The 20,630-nt window shown below is 47.8% G+C and overlaps 2 protein-coding genes across 5 annotated transcripts; one reads left to right on the forward strand and one right to left on the reverse strand.

Moving 5' to 3' along the window:
- The first annotated feature begins 445 nt into the window (after positions 1 to 445).
- usp7 (ubiquitin specific peptidase 7 (herpes virus-associated)) lies at positions 446 to 14,393 on the forward strand. Of its 4 annotated transcripts, XM_047037543.1 has the most exons (30): positions 2,517 to 2,787; positions 4,283 to 4,296; positions 4,423 to 4,527; positions 4,696 to 4,894; positions 5,000 to 5,138; positions 5,339 to 5,427; positions 5,518 to 5,626; positions 5,739 to 5,869; positions 6,389 to 6,443; positions 6,528 to 6,608; positions 6,700 to 6,790; positions 6,895 to 7,087; positions 7,666 to 7,843; positions 8,349 to 8,493; positions 8,885 to 9,015; positions 9,162 to 9,296; positions 9,761 to 9,862; positions 9,974 to 10,079; positions 10,348 to 10,440; positions 10,620 to 10,788; positions 10,977 to 11,130; positions 11,233 to 11,300; positions 11,540 to 11,648; positions 11,853 to 11,930; positions 12,050 to 12,150; positions 12,269 to 12,368; positions 12,473 to 12,592; positions 12,688 to 12,759; positions 12,873 to 12,963; positions 13,080 to 14,393. In XM_047037543.1, exons 1-30 carry the CDS (start codon positions 2,780 to 2,782, stop codon positions 13,184 to 13,186), a joined length of 3,273 nt encoding a protein of 1,090 aa, XP_046893499.1. In that variant the 5' UTR covers positions 2,517 to 2,779; the 3' UTR covers positions 13,187 to 14,393. The 4 variants fall into 4 exon arrangements, with proteins under 4 accessions (XP_046893496.1, XP_046893498.1, XP_046893500.1 ...); XM_047037540.1 differs by lacking the exons at positions 2,517 to 2,787; positions 4,283 to 4,296 and adding an exon at positions 446 to 1,371; XM_047037542.1 differs by lacking the exons at positions 2,517 to 2,787; positions 4,283 to 4,296 and adding an exon at positions 446 to 1,371 and having other exon boundaries at positions 11,546 to 11,648.
- Positions 14,394 to 14,888: 495 nt separating this feature from the next.
- si:ch211-157c3.4 (Lipopolysaccharide-induced tumor necrosis factor-alpha factor homolog-like) lies at positions 14,889 to 19,637 on the reverse strand. The gene is made up of 5 exons (XM_047037545.1): positions 19,535 to 19,637; positions 16,735 to 16,797; positions 16,432 to 16,536; positions 16,078 to 16,252; positions 14,889 to 15,890 (listed from the first exon to the last, which is right to left on the reverse strand). Exons 2-5 carry the CDS (start codon positions 16,775 to 16,777, stop codon positions 15,776 to 15,778), a joined length of 438 nt encoding a protein of 145 aa, XP_046893501.1. The 5' UTR covers positions 16,778 to 16,797; positions 19,535 to 19,637; the 3' UTR covers positions 14,889 to 15,775.
- Between the last annotated feature and the right edge of the window lie 993 nt (positions 19,638 to 20,630).

Genomic DNA, 20,630 nt, shown 5'->3' on the forward strand with positions numbered 1-20,630 from the left:
TGAATTATTTAAAAATACATATAGGCTATATCTAATTATAGTATATAATTATATATTATAATTTTACCATGAGTGTGAACAGTGCTGTGTGGCCGTCATACATCGGCCATGTAGAAACATTTTAGTATTCAGCCATTTTGAAGTGTAGAATCGACTTAAATATCATGATCAAATCTCATCTTGTTGTGATTGTAAATTACCAAGATGTAGGCTAAAGACGATGTAAATGGAACAGGCCACTTATTTGTGTGTGCGTCCTGTTGCTCAATCCTAATGTAATCTAAACTGACATATAATAATAATATCATAATTTATACCACCCACGAATAGTATAATTGTTGACTTTAAACTAAAGTTATAATCAATGAGACAGACTATCAGCAAACCAGCTCGAAGCGAGTGTTTGGATCTCCATGCGGATGTGACATTTCAGAGAAGAGCGCGACCGCCATTTTGAGTTTTTACCTCAACTCAACATCACAAACCGAGGAGCGGGTGAGAGGCACTGGCTGTGACCGGGCAAATTTATACATAGACGAGACGTTAGAAATGCGACAAGGTTTAAAATATTGTTGCCTATATCGATAAGGTGGTTTGATGTGGAAAAGTCGATATCGGACTGTGGCATCTCTAGCTCCGTAAACTTCTAAATTAGTGCGATTCCAAATTAGAAGCGTGTTTGAATGGATAGCTTTTTTCTCCGCTCTCCTCCAGACGAGGGACAATCGGAGGAACACACGGACTGGGAATATTGTAGGGAAAGTTGTTAAGTGAGTCGTTAGCAAATGGTCCTTTTTTCCCCCTGTAGTACTAAATCCGTTATTTGGCTGCCCAGTGTCAGGTGGCTATAAACGGACTATTTGTTTCTCCGGCTGCAGGTTGTATGTGAGTTGTCTTTCCCACTTCGCCTATAACCCCACTCCTTCTGGGGTAAAGCCGGATTGATTTAATTCAACGGGCCTCCTTTTTTGAGCCCTAGTCATCTACCACCGTCAGCGATTTGCACCCATCAAAGCGCCGAGATTGGGCGAATAGCGAGCAAATACGTCCGCGTTTCTCTGCCTGCTCCCCCACCGACCTCCCCTCCTCAATCCCCGGCGCTGACATCAGAAAAGGCCGAGGTCGTTTTAGAACAGGCCCAGCCGCCTAGGCTCGACCTGTCTATCCCTCCTCCGCATCCTCAGACGCCTCAACAACTCAGAACCCGGCTCCCCACGGAACCGACTCCGGACAAGGTCGAGGGGAACAAAGATAACAGGCATCATCACATCACAACAGTTGCCAACATGAACCATCATCACCACACTCAGCAACAGCAGCAGAAAGCCGGCGAGCAACAGCTTAGCGAACCCGAGGATATGGAAATGGAAGGTAAGAGACCTGAAATGGACATAGAAAACGGAGATGGGCATAAGCAGACAGAGGAGCTAATACAATAATATTTGTCAAATGGTAAACGGTAGGTGCCCGGGCAAGATCAGTGCATTCAACTTAACAGTAAACACGAAGGCCTGTCATAGCCAGCTAAGTAACATTAGCTGTAGATTTGCTGATGTTGCGTCCATTGCATTGCAGCAAATTGAGTCTTGCTGCTGACCTCGTTTACCAAGCGCAGTTTGTTAGCTAGCTAACAAGCTAATGATACTCCTTCAACAAAGGAAATGTAAAAACTAAGGTTCGTTATCAGTAATGGTTACACGTGTTTCTTACCAACTACTTAACACGAACGTCAGTCTAGAAGTGTTGTTAGCGTTAGCTTCGTATAGCTAACTGGCTAGCACATCAGACGTCGTATGGCGTCGTTGTCTTAGCTGTGTTGCTAACGTTGATTGTCGTAATGGGGTAGTTTGTGGGCTAGTTACCGTGAACTGGTTGACGCGTCACTGAATCTTTAGTTAGCTGTAAACAGACTTACAACACAGTTAACTGGGTAATCACGTTAGTAATGCCTATTGGGGTGCAATTATTTTGACATTCATCCATTAGCCCGATCTAAGTGTTATATCATTATTGACCACTTCAATAACAAACATCGCCAGGCAGCATGCAAGTTGCTAGTTTAGCTAGCAAGGTTTCATCGTTAACGTAGCTAATTACGATCAAAAGATCGATTTTGCAGCCAGATACATGATTGGGTGCACCGTTATTGTTGCTATGCCCATTCAAATTGGAATATTAAGCCTTGTTTATGTTAAATGCACAGTTATAAACAATAGCTTAGTGTTGTCACGCCTACTACTAGCCAGTTAGCCTGCGCATGTAAATTAACAATGGCAATTACGGACACATTGCCAAAAGGTAGCTAAATTTATTTGATTTCAAATGTACGTCAGCACGTAGTTTGATTATAGGGGATGTCGACAGTTAGATATTACAATATCTCGCTCAAATAATATTTTAAGATACAATATCAGCAGTTGTCATTAGCAACGAACTTTCTCATTGCCACTAACGGGCCTGAACTAGTAGCTACTGCGCTAGCAGCAGTTTCGCTACATAGCTAACTACACAGCTAATACAGAGGGGGTGTGTGGCGACAAGATGGTGGATTGTATTTCGCAACTATCAATTTAATTTTGCGGCCCGGCTTTCTGGTTTGTTTACGTTTTTAAGGGTAGCTAGGTAGATAAATAGCTCCTTTGTTTTCCCTCCCGTTCAATTAAACCTGTCGTTGCCTCGCTAGCTAGTCAAGGAAAACTATGCATGGATATTGGCTATTTTTATTTTCTATACCTAGCTAGCTAACTAGCTAGCTTGATGCGTCAGCCTGTTTTGCCAAATGTCGAAGTGAGTCATTCAAATATAAATAACGTTTCTGACAAACCATCCATCACACACGATGCTTTTAACTATTTTAGTAAGTACACAGGCATCGAGAAATTGAAATTGGTTTATTGTAACGCTTAGTAAGTAGGGACAACGCATTCGTTTGTCCCAGTTTGCTATTTGCTAATGTCGGACAGCAAAAATCCTGGCAGGGTTGATGTTGGCTGCTGCGGCAAGGCCCGCATGTGGGGCTCGCATTGAAACGGCGCGGGGATTTGCTGCTTCATTGTATGAAGAAACAACGCGCGTGGAGCTCGCCATTTTTAATGATCCGCATTTGTTAGTCAATTCAGATAATTTCGTAAGCATCTGCAAAACATCTTTTGATAAGCAGCATTTCCTCGTTTAATGTAGTTACAAATAATAATAGGTAACTAGCTACCAGTTTCCGTGCTTTAAAGCGTTAATCCCAGTGTGAATCTGTTTACTCAGCAAACCCAGCAGATGCGCTTTGGTCACAACATCTAATGCAACAGCACCTTGCAATTTTTAGTTATTGAAACTACATCCATCCCACTCCATCGCAAACCATTCCTGATTACCAAGCCTTTAAGTAGGAGCTACAGCCCCATTTTATCTGGCCCACTATCACTGCCCCGTGCCCCCTCTATTTGAAGCTGACTGCTTTAAAGCTGATTATGTACTTTTGCAACGGTTCTGATGATACAGGCCCATCAGATTTTCTGATCCAGAGCTCCAGGTTTTATAGACTTGATGTCATGAAATTATGAATGGGTTCAAGTTGTAGTCCTTGTGTGTTTATGTCCCTGTGAGTGTTTGTTAGATTAAATAAAATAGTTGTTTTTAATTTATTCTAAAAGGTTACCTTGCATGTATTCAACTGTTACCCATATGAGTGAAATGCACAGATTAGATGCTCTATATTATGTATTCTCATAAGTGGGACATCTGTTTTGAATGATGTCTGTTCAGTGTATGTTTAATTGTTCCACGTATTGTTTGGTAGTATGGGTGTAGGGAAGGAATGCTAATTTTAGGCCTGTATCTGGTTGTTTGCTGGGGACGGTACAGGAAGTCGTTTTTGATGTGATTGACACTCGTCCTTAGTAGCTTGTAATCCACTTGGCAAAATGAGGTCAGTCTCCTGAGCGTGGCTCACTGACTCAGTGCATGGAGCCAGCCAACATCAGCTCTCTGTCACATCCTGGGAATACTAAGACACACAGGCATTCTCAAGTACACACAGACACACTTGGGCTCAAACACAAACAATTATTTGCCAGCCAGGATAATTATATCCGGTACCTTTATTTTCAAGATTTAAGCTGCAGCAGTCAGACTGCCTTTTCTCTCGTTCTTGATGTTCGCTCCACAGTAGGTTTAGTTTTTTTTGTCGTTCTATCATGTTTATAGATTAAAATAAATGCAAGAAGCGGTTAGTGTCAAGCTCACAACTTAATTCTGGATTATTTTCCTAATTATCCTGTCATTGTAGCACTATCATAAAAGGTAGTCCCCACCAACCCAACACACCTCAGCTGTGAAACTGTTTAAACCTACATTATTTCCACCCTGCCACGTATATAGTAAAACATAGCAATGTTGTTAATGGGCTGGATCTGCTGGTGCTTTCAGCTGGGGACACTGATGACCCTCCGAGAATCCCAGCTAACCCAGTCATTAACGGGAACGTGGCCATGGCAGACGGCCATAACAACACAGAGGAAGACATGGAAGATGGTGAGGACTCACGTTTCCACACACACATCCACACACACACACACACACACACACACGCAAGCTGGTGAAACAAAACGTCATAAGCACCAACATCAGGTCTGCACAGACCCCCCTCCCCTCCGGGAGGTGACCCCCCCCTAACCCCTGCGCCTGTGCCCCTCCCTGCAGACACCAGCTGGCGGTCCGAGGCCACGTTCCGCTACGTGGTGGAGCGTTTCAGCCGCCTCAGCGAGTCTGTCCTCAGCCCGTCCTGCTTCGTGAGGAACCTGCCCTGGAAGATCATGGTCATGCCGCGCTTCTACCCTGACAGGCCCCACCAGAAGAGCGTGGGCTTCTTCCTGCAGTGCAACGCCGAGTCTGACTCCACGTAAGCACAGGGCCGACACAGCACTTCAGAGTACACCCCAGGAAACCGAAGCTAGGCACCCACACTGAAGTGTTTGTGTGTGTGTGTGTGTGCTACCCTCCCCAGGTCATGGTCCTGTCACGCACAGGCGATGCTGAAGATCATCAACTACAAAGACGACGAGAAGTCCTTCAGCCGCAGGATAAGCCACCTGTTCTTCCACAAGGAGAACGACTGGGGCTTCTCCAACTTCATGTCTTGGAGTGTGAGTTGCCTCGCCTGCCTGGGGGGGTGGGAGGGAGGGAGGGAGGGAGGGAGGGAGGAAGGGAGGAGGAAAACATGAGGGATTAGGTGGACGACGGGGCAGTGAGAGAAGAACCTGTGGGGAGAATGAAGCCGATGTGTCGAGGTTGTGAGGAATGTGTGCCGTTTGTAACTTTGCGTGAATGTCTTCCCTGTGTCCAGGACGTGACTGATCCAGAGAGAGGGTTCGTCGAGGATGACAAGGTCTCCTTTGAAGTCTACGTACAGGCGGACGCTCCTCATGGAGTGGCGTAAGTCTCTCTGTCTGTCTCTAAGTCTTTCTTTATCTGTAACTGGGTTTTAGCTAACCTTAGTTTCCCTGCTTGTGTGTGTGTGTGCAGCTGGGACTCTAAGAAACACACAGGCTACGTGGGTCTGAAGAACCAGGGAGCCACCTGCTACATGAACAGCCTCCTGCAGACCCTCTTCTTCACCAACCAGCTACGGCGGGTCAGTCAGCCCGCAACACTTGAGGCGGCCATTGCAGTTTTGATTCATCCATTTTGTTTTTCATTTGCAGATTAGTTTAGGAAGATTGATTTGTTTTGTGTTTCTGTCTCAGGCGGTGTACATGATGCCCACAGAGGGTGACGACTCATCCAAGAGCGTCCCCCTAGCACTGCAGAGGGTCTTCTACGAGCTGCAGCACAGCGACAAGCCCGTGGGCACCAAGAAACTCACCAAGTCCTTTGGGTGGGTAGCAGAGCCCGTGGCAGAAGGTCCATGCATGGCCATAATAAAAACAGATTTTTTGTTTATAAAAGATTGTTCGCACTGACTTTACCATGTTGTAACGTTAACTATAAGTGGTAGTGCTCATTGGTGCTAACAGGAAACGAGAGAAGAGCTATTAGTGGCAGTGCCCTTAAGTGTTAGCATAGTGCTATAGAGCTGTAAGTGATTGCGCTCCTTAGTGCTAGCATAGAGCCGTAAGTGATAGGGCACTATAGCTTTATGCTATCAGTAGCGGTTCTCTTAAGTCCTGGAATAGTGTTGTAGAGTCATATCAGTGGCAGTGCCCCTGAACAGTACCGTGGTGCTATGGAGTGCCGATCTATGTCGCTGGCACCGTGCTCCAGATCCATTATTTCTGGCAGCATGGAGCAGCACTGCTGCTGTCACAGGCCCAGCCTAAGACGCGTCCTCAAAACCCTCGGCTGTGACATTGACAGAAACTAGCAGTGGTTTGAAACCGTCCTGCTCCTTTTCTAGGTGGGAGACTTTAGACAGCTTCATGCAGCACGATGTCCAGGAGCTGTGCAGAGTGGTGAGTGTCCCCTACTGTGACTCTCCACCATCTGACGCTGCTTCCTCGGCAGCGTGTAAGTAAGTGTGTGTGTGTGTGTTCCAGCTGTTGGACAACGTCGAGAACAAAATGAAAGGCACCTGCGTTGAGGGAACCATCCCCAAACTCTTCAGAGGAAAGATGGTGGTAAGTTGACTAGACTAGGAAAAATGAAATAAAAATCCTCTCTCCCAGTCTTGTCTGTCGTCTCGACTTAAGTGTGTTGTCCTCTCTGCAGTCCTACATCCAGTGCAAGCACGTAGACTACCGGTCAGAGCGGATAGAGGACTACTATGACATCCAGCTCAGTATAAAAGGAAAAAAGAACAGTGAGTATCGCCTACTAGCCTGTTGCGACACGTGACCCCCCGCCCTCCCCTCGTCGTCAGCAGCAGCTGATGTTTAGGAGTGTAACGCCCCTCTTCCTGTGCAGTCTTTGAGTCCTTCAAGGACTACGTGGCCGTGGAGCAGCTGGACGGAGACAACAAGTACGACGCAGGAGAGCACGGCCTGCAGGAGGCGGAGAAGGGGGTCAAGTTCCTCACCTTCCCCCCCATCCTGCACCTGCAGCTCATGAGGTTCATGTACGACCCTCAGACAGACCAAAACATCAAGATCAACGACAGGTAACCACCCCCACGCACAAACACACACACACACACTTGGCCGTGTTAGTCCTGAGTTGTGCGTGCAGCATTGTGCGGTGGCCGTCCAGAGTGAGGGTCCAGACCTGTGAGTTGAGTGGTGTTTGAGGCGACTTGTGGAATGACACGGTGATGGTGAATGGACTTGACTTGTGAGAGCCTCCTCGTTCACTGTGACTCATCTGAGCTGCGTGCCCCCAGTCACCTGGCACCCCCACACGCACTTAGGATGAATGTGCGTGTTTGGAAAGGCGGTGAGCAGGCATCATCATTCTGGTGTCCTCGCTCCTGCTGTTTATACCTTTCTCCTGCAGTTTATAACTGTCCCCTTGTTCCCCTGAGAAATGAGTTCATTTGAACAGTGTTTTAATAGATTCCTAAATCTGACACCCGGCCTCCCTCTAACCCCTCATCGTTTTCCTCTGTACTTTCTTCTCTCTTCCTCCTCCTCCCCCCCTCTCTCTCTCATCCCTTTCTCCCTCCTTTCTCTCTCCCCCCCTTCTCTCTCTCGAACCCTCACGCTCATCCCCTTTCCCCTCTGCGCTCCCTTTGCTCCCCAGGTTTGAGTTCCCAGAACAGTTGCCTCTGGATGAGTTCCTCCAGAAGCCCGACTCCAAGGACCCGGCCAACTACATCCTCCACGCGGTTCTGGTCCACAGCGGGGACAACCACGGGGGCCACTATGTCGTCTATCTCAACCCCAAGGGAGACGGCAAAGTCAGTGTCAAGGAGCCAATAGTGAGAACACCTTTTTTTCTTTTTACTTTGACCTCTTTCGAGGGAGGGAGGTGAATGTGGGGAAGGGAATGTTCTTGATGCTGCTGGAATTGTCCGAATGGTCATGGGGCCAGCGGCCTGTTATTGTTAGTAAATGTGGGGGGGGGGGGGCAGAGCAATGTTTGGGAATGCATGGCATCTGTAAATGGTCGTCGGTAATGTGATGATGGCGGTTGCAATGTCATTGCTGTTGGGGGAATTGTCTGGGGGGGGTTGAGTCAGTGATTTGAATATAAAACTGCTATTAAAGGGTGTTATCGTCCCTGTTGCAAACCGTCACTGTCACTTTAACGCTACAATAAGGGAAAAATGTGTTTTGAAATACTGCTGTTTTGTTTGTGAAGTAAACATCCTGTCCTATGATTCAGACTGATGTAAGTGCTGCTGAATGAATGTACCCAAACAGTAGTCTTAAGTGCTCTGTGCCTGTCTATCTCTCTCTCTCTCCTTCTCTCCTTCCCCTCAGTGGTGCAAGTTTGACGACGACGTTGTGTCGCGGTGCACCAAAGAGGAGGCCATCGAACACAACTACGGTGGCCATGACGACGACCTCTCTGTCCGCCACTGCACTAACGCCTACATGCTGGTGTACATCCGCGAGTCCAAACTCAGTGAGTCCGTCTCCGACGTCCTGTCATGTCCAATCAGTCCAACCCACTGGACTTGTGCTGTCGTACATCTGCCAAGAGTCTCATCTCTCACTGGCTTACTGAATCCAACACACCCCATTCAAATGAACAGTCTGATCAGGCTTGTGCTGAGCCTGATCACTACCCATTCAACTGAATCTGATGGGCTGGAGCGATGGAAAACGCACAGGACAGTGGGCCCTGTGGACCAGGGTGGAAGACCGCTGCCTTTCAGCACCAGATTTGTATAGGAGCAGTCCATGCGTGACCCACACATTTTTGTGTGTGTGTGTGTAGTTGATGGTCCGTGGCCTCTGTCTTACCCCGTCTGTCTGTCTCCCCCCCCCCCCCCCCCCCCCCCCCCCCCCCCCAGGCGAGGTGCTGCTGCCGGTCACAGACGTGGACATCCCCCAGCAGCTGGTGGAGCGCCTGCAGGAGGAGAAGAGGGTGGAGGCCCAGAAGAGGAAGGAGAGGCAGGAGGCCCATCTCTACATGCAGGTCCAGGTAGGGAACACGGCCGTGGCTCCGCCCCCTGACGGAGCTCTAGGTGCAGGCCACGAAACCGGTGCACCGGCCGTGTGCACGTCGGCAGGTCGTATCCCACGCATTCCGCTTTCTGTTCCTCACTTCCTGTTTCCCCGTCGCGTCAGATGGTGACGGAGGACCAGTTCTGTGGTCACCAGGGCAACGACATGTATGACGAGGAGAAGGTGAAGTACACAGTGTTCAAGGTCCTCAAGTCCTCCACGCTCGCAGAGTTCGTCCAGAACCTCTCCCAGACCATGGTGAGTGTGTGGGTGTCTCATTTTCCAGCCATTAGTAAAACCCAGCTCATCTTTTCCTCCTCTCCTCCCCAGCAACATGGAAACAGTCTCTCTTGCCTTATAGTGGCATTAGGTGTGTGCGTGTACACGGGTCTGTGAATGTACACTGGTACAGTGGCTCTCAACCTTGTGGAGGCTTTTCCATCCTTCAGTCACGTCATTTGGCTCGACAAACCTTTTCCAAAAGAACCTCTTTCCAAAACAATAAGTAGAGTAATAATTGTTCCAGTATTTGAGTCAGCTGTAGCAAGCGTGAGCCTGGTTCAACATGAGGCTGTTAGTGTGTGTTTAGTTTGTGTGGGCTCATTTGTTCAAGGAGGTCAAAACACAGCGTGAGTCTTGTCTCTAGAGCGTGTGTATGTGGCGTAGACTGTGTGTGTGTGTGTGTGTACCAATCTTGAGTGTGTGTTCTTGATGTGCTGCAGGGTTTCCCTCAGGACCAGATGAGGCTGTGGCCCATGCAGGCCCGGAGCAACGGGACCAAGCGGCCCGCCATGCTGGACTACGAGGCCGACTGCAACAAGTCTGTGAGTACCACACTGTGTGCGTGTGTGTGTAAGAGACTGTGTGGGGCGGATGGAGAATAAAGGACTGCAAACCTCAGAGAGACAGTTTTAATTGTCCGTGTGTTTGTCCAGATGATCGACTTGAGCGACAACGAGAACCCCTGGACCATCTTCCTGGAGACGGTCGACCCAGAGATGGCTGCCAGCGGAGCCACGTTACCCAAGTTCGACAAAGACCGTGAGTTTCGCCTCCCCCGGCCTCCCCCGACCTCCCCCGGCCACAGGCCAAGTTAGTTTGTTTGTTGTTCCAGGAACTGGTATACATGTACCCACCGAACAAGTCCATTCATAAACAACTACATTATTGCCAGGCTCCTGTAGAGAACGTACAACATACAGGTTCATGTGTTGAAATCCTGTGGATGCCGTTCTTGCGGACTGATCGCTCAGCTTGGTGTGTTGATGGAGTGCGCTCTCTCTCTGTCTCTCTCCCCCTTTTCTTACAGATGATGTCATGTTGTTCTTGAAGATGTACGACCCAAAAACCAGAAGCTTAAATTATTGTGGACATATCTACACACCTATATCCTGTAAAATACGTAAGTCTAACCATGCAGCGCGTCCTGAGTGGGCACCATGATCGTGTGTGTTGGCCCCGCCCACAGGAGGTCAAACGAGTTCCCCTTCTGATTACCTCATCATTGTTGGGCCATCCACGGGGGTGTCACTGGTGTTGCTGTTGCGGCTGTGTGGTTGCTGACTGTTGTGTGCCCCCCAGGAGACTTGCTGCCAGTCATGTGTGAGAGAGCAGGCTTCCAGCAGGAGACTAGCCTTATCCTCTATGAGGAAGTTAAACCCAACCTGACGGAGCGGATACAGGACTACGACGTGTCTCTGGACAAGGCTCTGGACGAGCTCATGGACGGAGACATCATCGTGTTCCAAAAGTAAGTGTGTGTGTGTGTGTGTGGACGCGCATGTCAAATCATTTGCTGTAATGCAGATGTCTGAATTGGCAACTCATCGCACGGTAGATTAAGCCTCTCAATCTGTCTTCTCCTTCCTTTTTATGTTTTCACTGTCTGTCACTCATTTGATGGTTCATATTCTCACTGAATCCCTCCTCCTCCTCCAGGGATGACCCAGAGAATGACGCCAGTGAGCTGCCCACAGCCAAGGACTACTTCAGAGACCTCTACCACCGGGTGGACGTCATCTTCTGTGACAAGACCATCCACAACGACCCCGGCTTCGTGGTCACGCTCTCAAACCGCATGAACTACTTCCAGGTCAGTCAGGAAGAGGGACTCGCCAGCTAGGAGTAAGCGGCCCCCTCTGTAGCCGCCGCCGCGAGGGTAGCGCTAACCGTGTTGGTGTGTTGTCTGTGGCAGGTGGCGAAGACGGTGGCTCAGAGGCTGAACACGGACCCCATGCTCCTCCAGTTCTTCAAGTCCCAGGGGTAGGGCTGCCCGTCTCTCTCTGTCACACGTTCCTCCCGTGTTCCGTGTCGCGGCACGCGCCTAGAAACGTGGCGTGGCGAGGTTGTGTAACCTGTCCCCCCCCTCCGTTCTCTCCTCACCGCCTCTCCCTCTGCCCCCCCCCCCCCCCCCCCCCCCACCGCACTCCTCGGAAACCACCTGCTCCTCCTCGCCTCCCCTCCCCCTCCGTCTCCCCCCTCTCCCCCTCTCTCTTGGGCAGGTACAGGGACGGGCCGGGCAACCCTCTCAGACACAACTACGAAGGCACTCTCAGAGACCTGCTGCAGTTCTTCAAACCCAGACAGCCCAAGAAACTGTACTACCAGCAGGTGGGGCTGTGTGTGGTTGGGATGGATGGGATGGGATGGATGTAAACCGAGTACTTGATCTACGGGAGGCTGAGTGGATCTTTTGTGGCGGAACGTCTTGCTATTGTCTAGGGGGCTTGCACGGTGTGTTTGTGGTACCAAGAGAATGGGAGAGGGTTGTTCTCAAGAGACTGAGCTTGCCTTCCCCCTCTTTTACACTTCCAGCTGAAAATGAAGATCACAGACTTTGAGAACAGGAGGAGCTTCAAGTCCATATGGCTCAACAGCCAGTTTAGAGAGGAGGTAACACACATTCACACATGCGTACACACACGCACACTATTCTGCGTCGTTTCCAGTGGAGGATGATGCATGTTTTGGACCCCAGCCAGCTTTGTCTCCCTCCCCTGTGCGTGCTCCAGGAGATCACACTCTACCCTGACAAGCACGGCTGTGTCCGAGACCTGCTGGAGGAATGTAAAAAAGCTGTGGAGCTCTCCGACAAAGGCTCAGAGAAGCTCCGGTAAGGACTCCCCCCTTCCCCCCCTTGGTGCAGGGCTCCTGTTTGAATGAATGGTTTATAAGCCTCTAATGGAGCGCCTCTCTCTTCACCCCCTCCTCCTCCCTCCCTCCCTCCCCAGGCTGTTAGAAATAGTAAGCTATAAGATCATCGGCGTGCATCAGGAGGACGAGCTGCTAGAATGTTTATCTCCAGCCGCCAGCCGGACGTTCAGAATAGAGGTAAGACTCCGCCTCCTGCTTCGGGTCCCTTTCGCTCCCTTCTCCTCCCGCAACGTGCTGACCTCTCCCCTGCTGCCGTGTCCCCCATCTTCCCCCTCCCCCAGGAGATCCCTCTGGACCAGGTGGAGCTGGACAAGGACAACGAGATGCTGATCCCAGTCGCTCACTTCCACAAAGAGGTCTTCGGCACCTTCGGCATCCCCTTCCTGCTCAAGATCAGACAGGTGCGTCTTCCAGGGAGGCGGGGGGAGGGGTGGGGTGGGCGTGTTTAGTTTCCTGTGTGTGTGTGTCATGTTGTCCTGTGGGGTGCGTTCCTCAGGGGGAGCCGTTCAGGGAGGTGATGAGGAGGATCCAGAGCATGCTCGACATCCAGGAGAAGGAATTTGAGAAGGTTAGCACTCCGCCAACTCATCCGCCCCACCCACCCAACTCTGTCCTACGTTCCAGCAGTGCTTACAGATTCTGCTCCCTCTCTCTTTCTGTCTCTCTCTCTCTCTCTGCCAGTTCAAGTTCGCCATTGTGATGATGGGTCGGCATCAGTACATCACTGAAGACGAATACGAGGTCAACCTGAAAGACTTTGAGCCACAGCCAGGTACACACCGCCACACAGCTGACACCTTTGAAGCTGCCAAGTTGGTCCTCCCTGCTGAATGTGTTTGGACTCTGTTACTCCTGTTCTAACCTGTGTGTCCCCCCCCCCCCCCCCAGGTAACATGTCTCACCCTCGACCCTGGTTAGGGCTAGACCACTTCAACAAAGCTCCAAAGAGAGGTCGCTACACCTACCTGGAGAAGGCAATCAAGATCCACAACTAAACAGCCCACCAGCTCCTCCCTCTCCCCTCCCTCCCCCCCCCTCCTTCACCCTAACCCACCATAACCACAGACTGTAACCAATCCAATGCGTGTGTGCGTTTCTGAGTGAGCGTGAGTGAGCGCGTGCCTGTGTGTGTTCACCACATTGCACACCCTTGCCGAATCTGGCTCCACAGGCACCATGTATTCAGTCGTCAGCAAAAGGATCGCCTGCTGATGATGAAGGCTACTCCCCCACCCTCACCTCCCCGCCCCCCACCTTCCCCACCACGGTGTTTTTCCTTATTTTTCCTTTTTTTGGAGGCTGTTGGGTTTTTTGGCTTAACTGTTGACTGCCTATTTTTTTTTTGTCTGAAAGTGGAAATGAAATTGGATTTTAACAAAACCAGGCGGACGACACAGTATGTGAACTTCTACACTTTCTTTTCCCCTTTTTTGGTTTTGTTTTTAAAAAAAGAGGTTGTTGTTACGGCAAAGAATTGCTGCTGCGTCGAGAATGGGATGATGAATATGATGGTAGAGGCAATGGAGAGAGAGATTGCTGTTTGCAGGAGAAGGAAGGAGCTTCCTTCTTTTACCAAGCCGTTTGCTGAGGCCTGAGGCTTGCTAGTTGCCCTGATGTGGTTGTTATAATATTTCCTGGTCCCCCTTTAGTGCAACTAGTCAACATTTCCACGTTTACACAATTCTTTCTCAATTAGTTTGGTTGGAGGAAAAAAAATCTGTTTTTGTCTTTTCTGCAAATCTTGTATAATAAAATAAAAATCCACAGCATCTGTTTAAAAATAAATTAAAAAAAAAAAAAAGAGAAATTGTCTGTACTTCATCTTGCACGTCGGCACTTAATATCAGAGGTTTTCCATTTCTCAGGAATGGTAAATGTAAACTTTGGTTGTAGTTTTGATCTGCTTACCTACCCAAGACCCCACCTTTTTGGGTTCCTCACCCTGTCATCCTTCTCTTTTTTTGGTCGTTCCTACCTCCCCTTCTCCCACCTCCCTTGGTCTGAGGGTTAGTAAAGCTGAATATGTCGCCCCCCAGAGGCTTGGAGGAGTTTAGCTATGCTTGTAGGGTCCTGCAGCCACTTAGCCCACTGGTTTGAGGATATATAGACAAAGCCAGCATTATTAAAACACTCAGCTTTTGTTTTGTTTTTTTAAAGCTCAGAAGGAACGCTCCCCTTATAGCGCATAGTTGGCTTTGTAAAGACGGCAGTTGAAATTGTATATTTAAAATATGAACATGTAAAATCTTAACACATTTTTGTTGGCTACAGAAAAGGCTGGGTGTTCATATTCCTTGTGTGTAGATGTTTCCTTTGAGTTACTGACTTTCCATTTGGATATTTTGTTCCATCTCTTTATATTTTTTTTTCTTCAAAACTAATTGCATCCGTTTGTCTTGTTAAGTGCAGTACTAAGGTGATCTGCAGAATCACACCTCAAATTGATATTTTCCGGTTTCAAATCCTCCGTGTAGCAGCAGTGTACGACAACTATTCCTGTATATTGCCTTTTTGCTGGAAAATGTATGTTGAATAAAATTTTCTATAAAAAGAAGACCAAACTTGGTCCTCTCTTAGTACCATCACCCAGAAAAATATTTTTGAGTTGTCCGGCCAGGTCAGTACACAAGCGTAGCATGTTTCAAACCTAGCATGTAATTGGCTGTGGGTGCCTGAGAGATGGTGTAGATCTGCATGTCCTTTGAGACATCTAATTTTATTTCAAGAAATTACAATCTGTGATAACTAAAATGTAAAATATCTTCTTGGATACATGTTATACATCATTGGTGTTTAGCGCCAACAGTATGGAAATATGTCTGGTTGAAAAGAGGAGTTTGACAAATAAAAATGTAAACAAACACTTATGCAGGCAAAACTAGACATCAGTGTCCTCGTCAGAGTTTGGACCTGGCCATAAACAGAGCATCCTTAATAAGTATGCTTTATTGAAGAAGGTTGGAACTGTGTGCAGAAAACCAAACTTGTATGTACATCATTTCTGATTCTACTGGGAAATACTTCATTATCCTATACTTCATTTGGTTTAATATATACTGTAGATACATTTGAGTCACATTATGCTGGAGACTTAGTGAGGTGACAGCAATAGGATGTAGACCCTGAGGTTAGACGTGAGTAGACTTGCAGGTGCAATACCTGACATTAAGATAGCATTTGATATCACTGACAAGGAATGTCATCTGACTGCTAAGGTTCTGTGTCGTAAAAGCTACATATGGTACCTCCGCTACCCGTGTCTCTTGGTGATTCTGTTCTTTTTTTTTTTAAATGGTGAAACAAGTTTAACAGTGTCTTAAGGCTATTTACATCCCACCCATATGGTTAAAGATCATCTAAGTAAGTTAGCTATAATGCCCTCCTCTGCTAGGTTTCTTTCACGAGCTCTTCCCGCTCTAATGGGGCTGAAAAGTCTTAACGCACCGCCTGAGTCAGATCCTAGGCCTTAAGTCGGGCCTAAAGGGCAGAGGGGAAGGAGCTTCACTGGAAATGAAACCCAGCCAGTGGAGACGGTGAGCAGACCGGAGGAGACGTGGTGCCAGGAGGGTGGACGTGAAAGGCGGTCAACAGCAGCGTTTCTTGTCTACGTAGAGGATCTGGTGGCACTGGGGGCAGGAGTGGTACGCATCCTTGAAGTGTTTCACGAAGAAGGGGATCAAACAGCAGCCGACCACCAACCTGGTACGCACACACACACAGTTTTAGTACTTAAACATGGCACAGAGTCGCTGACTGTCTTATCACCATCTGTCTCCCCACACACACTCCACTTCTCGTCACTCTCATTTCCATCCCCCTCTCGCCCTCGCTCCATGTCTCCCCTCTTTCTGTCCCCATCTTCCTCCCCCTCCCGCCGTTCACTCACCCGCAGAGGATGAAGACCAAGCACATGAGCCAGGCGAAGGTTCCCACTTTGTAGGTGACGTCGGTGTTGACCTGCTGGTTGCAGCCGGGGCAGGTGGTCCTTCCTGATGTGCGGCCCAGCTCTGTCTCGTAGCTGACAAACTTGTTCTTGGTGGGTGAGCCAGAAGTGGCATACACTGCCGAGGAAAAAGGGGAGGAGAGGAGATGGAGCGGAAGAGAAGGGAGGAGGTGGGGATCCAAAGAAGAGAGAACGATGGGTGTTGGGAGAGCAAAAAGAAAGCAGGCTTAGGAAAGTGACTCATCGTGATGCCTCTTTGCCACAAACATCCATTTTGTTTCACCAAGTGCTGCTTACCAGGAACGGCCTGGACCTCAGTGGGTATTTGCTCCTCTGGCAGGTGACACGGGGTGAAAGGCTGGTGAACATGGTACACCTTGACACCCTCCCCCTGTTCTCCCTCTACGAGAGATGAGAGAAAGAGATGGAGAGAAAGAGTAGAGAAAGGTGAGGGAGAGTACAAGACGACGGGGGGGGGGGGGGGGGGGGGGGGGCGTAGTAACTTAGGTTGGCACCACTGGTCTGGGTACAAAGTGTGCAATATCTGTTGTGGTTCAGCAAACATGCTGGAGGAATGGACAGACTTGGCTGAAGACTCACCTGGAATGATGTAGGGGGGTGGGTTAGCTCCACCTGCGCTCATTTTCGTTTCCGGAAGGTTTCCTGCACACCGCCAAGGAGACAGGTTAGTTCGTGTATATGAAGCTTGCATGATGGTCAAAATGTAGTTAGAGTAATTAGCTAGACTTTCTCAATCTCACTCTGTCCTCACACACCTGATTCAAATAAATGGGCCTTATAACGACCCATTAATTTTAATCAGGTGTGTTTGAGGAGGGAAACGTCTAAAACATGCAGGGCAGGGGGTCCCGAAGACCAGGATTGAGAACCACTGCTCTAAACTACCACTAGGTGGAAGTATGTCCTATAGCTCTGCTGGTACTGGGTTTAGGATGACACAGCTGTAATGAACAGACAGTGTCTGCAACCAAGAGAATTAAGACAGATTTTGCACCACCTGTCTTCTACAGCTGATAAAAGATGATCTACTCACTTCTGTTCTGTATGATATCAGTGTTAATTTAACACAACAAGTGTTTCTTTTTTCTGTCACATGAGAGTGAACGTAAATAAACATTCAACAAATAAAATGTCCTGGTGTTAAATCAACATTTTGAAATTTGCGGTAGTCTGACAGGTATAAGTGAAGAAGTCATTGACTTTTCTCTAGTAAACCTGTTGTTATTGTTTCCTTAGATCTTTTGCTTTATCATGGTTTATTGAAAAAACATCTGACCATTCCCCTACTGAATAACCTGTTTCTGACCTTGATCAGTGGTTAGAGCAGTTTCTTTTTAGCTACTCCAGTGTTGCCTGCCAGTTATTTCAATCTAACTATACATTTGAATACTATACTAATCTACAGTAGTCTATACTAGACTACTGTACTAGAGAAACTATACTAGAGAAAAACTCCTCCTCTATATACTATCCATCAATTATGTTGTATCTGACAAAGAGCTTTGGCTGTTGCTTGTCACCTGTCATGTACATTATGGGATTTGAGAAATGACAGATTGCCTCAGGGCTTTAACAAAAGGACACACACACATACAACGCCCAGGCGAAACCCAGTCTACACCGGAACATAGCTGTAGGAATGTAGCTCGGCTACATGTTTCCCTATTGACTGACTACCTCTTTCACTGACTGACTTACTGACCATCTGACTTGTTTGACTGACTGGTTGACTGACTGACTAACTGGCTAGTTGTTTGACTGACTGGCTGTTTAACTGAATGACTGGTGAAAGGGAAAAACAACTTCAACTTCCTCCAGACAATTCCATTCCAAATGTCTGTCAGATCCATCTCTGATGAATGATTTGACTAGTTTACAACGTTATGCGTGTTCCAGGAGCTGTAAAATGCAAGGGGTAGGTATGCACATAGACATCGCAATGAGGGGCACCCCCTTTAGACACTGTTAAAATGTTCTCTCATTACTCCTGAAGGTCGGTCGCCTCTTGTTGCTCCTCTGTCAGTTATACTCTAATTTGAAGTAAATCATTTAACAGTACAAATATGAAATATAATTGATACATTTTGAAGTTCATGTATAGAGTCTCCCAGCCCTCTCTCTATCCCAGTAAACCCGACATGGGTTCATTCTCTCAGAGCCTAGGACCCAGTCCTGATCCCCCCCAGCACCAGACCAGTGGATTTATGCAGCATCTCTTGCAAACAACTCTAGGATGCAAGATCAAAATGGGTCAGAGATCCAACTCTGTTGATTATGTTAGCTTTAAGGGTCTGACTGTCACAGGGCCCTAATGGAAACACCTTCTTGAGCTAGATGTGGAACCACTCTGTGCATGAACTCAATACCAGTCAAACCTGTGTGTGTAAGAGAAATTGTTTCTTGTCTGCATGTGTGGCACAGAAAGATCAGCTGATTGGAGTTCATTAGAGGCCTGTCTAACGCCTACACCATGTCATGACTCCAGCAAAATAAACTAGACATATAGTTGTGACGTAAAATAGAGAACCACATTATCATCCGATCTATCAGGTTGCCCAATCGATGGCATTTTTGCATGTCATCAAACCGGATGTAAAAGCAGTAAGGAAATTTGACTCTGTCTCATCAAAACTTGGCTTGTCGGCTTGTCGGACACTTCTCTCACTTGACTGCCTGCAATCTCATATCCCACAAACACAATAAAAAAATATTTCACTAACCTCTGTCAACCAAATCAAGGCATTCTCCCCAACATGATTACCTTGCAACTATCAATACCTACAAATACCACACAAATCATCTGATCAGGGCAAATACAAGTCAGGACAACTGACTGGAAATAATCTGATAATTAAACACTTTATATCATGAATTTAATACAAGAGGGCTAGGGGCAGATAGATAATATTTTAACATAACGTGTCTGACGCGGCATTTCCAGAGTCACAGCTAACACACACATTTGTCATCGGACCCTCCCTACCTAAAGTGTCTACCTAAAAACTCTGCCCTCAACACAATCAACCGACAAGACACAAACACACACACAAACTCACACACAAACTCACACACAAACACACACACAAACTCACACACAAACTCACACACAAACACATCTGTAACGCTCACTTTTCCACCCATCAACTCCGGGTTTTTTTTTCACTTCAATGAACTTGCCCTCTTCTTTCCCTTCTTTGTATTAGCATAGTCTACATCTTGAGAGCCTGAAGATAATATTTGTAAATGGCTGGTATTGAGTTCATGCACAGAGTGGTTCCACACCTAGCTCAAGAAGGTGTTCCCATTAAGGCCCTGTGACTTGTGTTTGAAACCAGAACCGTTCCGTTCCAAATGAAAACAGGAAACTACAAGGGCTTACCTGGTTCAAGTGATGAAAAAAGTATGAAGTAGATAGTCCTGCTGCAGATGCAGTGTGCTGATAGAATGGGAGCTCTACCAGTCCTACCTGAGCATCTCTATATCAGGCCACACCTCCCCATGCCAAGCCCCTCTGTAGGTGATTCATGATGTCTAGATGACACAGGAAAAAGACAAAGTTGTCTTTAGCCTTTGTTCTTTGTTTCTGTTCTGTGTGAGGGGGGGGGGGGGGGGGGGTTGTGCTATAGTATTTAGGAGGTGTAGTTTCTTCTTACTTTGATAATAACCTGTTCTTCTTATTTGCATTCCCTCCTAACTACCTGTTGAAATGGACAGATCCTCCTGGTATAGCCCCTCCATCTACATAACCCCCCCCCCCCCCTGCAGCCCCCCCCAGCCCCACCCCCCCTGACTGAGAGGGTGCAGAACAGGGTTTGGTTTTAAGGTAGAGAAAGGTGTTGGCGTGTATTCAATTCCCAGGGGTGAGGTGAAAATATTTGAGATGTGTGTGTGTGTGCTCATAGGTATGTGCAATGAAAAGGCCTGATGAACAACATTCCTGGGACCAAACATTACCTATATGTGTAAGTGTGTGTGTGTGCGTGTGCATGTGTGCAAGTGTGTGCAGTGTATGCGTATGTGCATGCACATTTCAGTAGGGGTGTGTGCATGTGTTGAAATGGACAGATCCTCCTGGTATAGCCCCTCCATCTACATAACCCCCCACCTGCAGGCCCCCCCAGCCCCACCCCCCCTGACTGAGAGGGTGCAGAACAGGGTTGGGTTTTAAGGTAGAGAAAGGTGTTGGCGTGTATTCAATTCCCAGGGGTGAGGTGAAAATATTTGAGATGTGTGTGTGTGTGCTCATAGGTATGTGCAATGAAAAGGCCTGATGAACAACATTCCTGGGACCAAACATTACCTATATGTGTAAGTGTGTGTGTGTGCGTGTGCATGTGTGCAAGTGTGTGCAGTGTATGCGTATGTGCATGCACATTTCAGTAGGGGTGTGTGCATGTGTTGAAATGCTTGAGAGGGGTGAAGCTTTTGTCAACATACTTTCCAGACCATTAGTCCAGTATGACTTTAAACTCGTA

Source organism: Hypomesus transpacificus, chromosome 17 (genome assembly GCF_021917145.1).
Source record: "Hypomesus transpacificus isolate Combined female chromosome 17, fHypTra1, whole genome shotgun sequence".
Lineage (NCBI taxonomy): Eukaryota > Metazoa > Chordata > Actinopteri > Osmeriformes > Osmeridae > Hypomesus > Hypomesus transpacificus.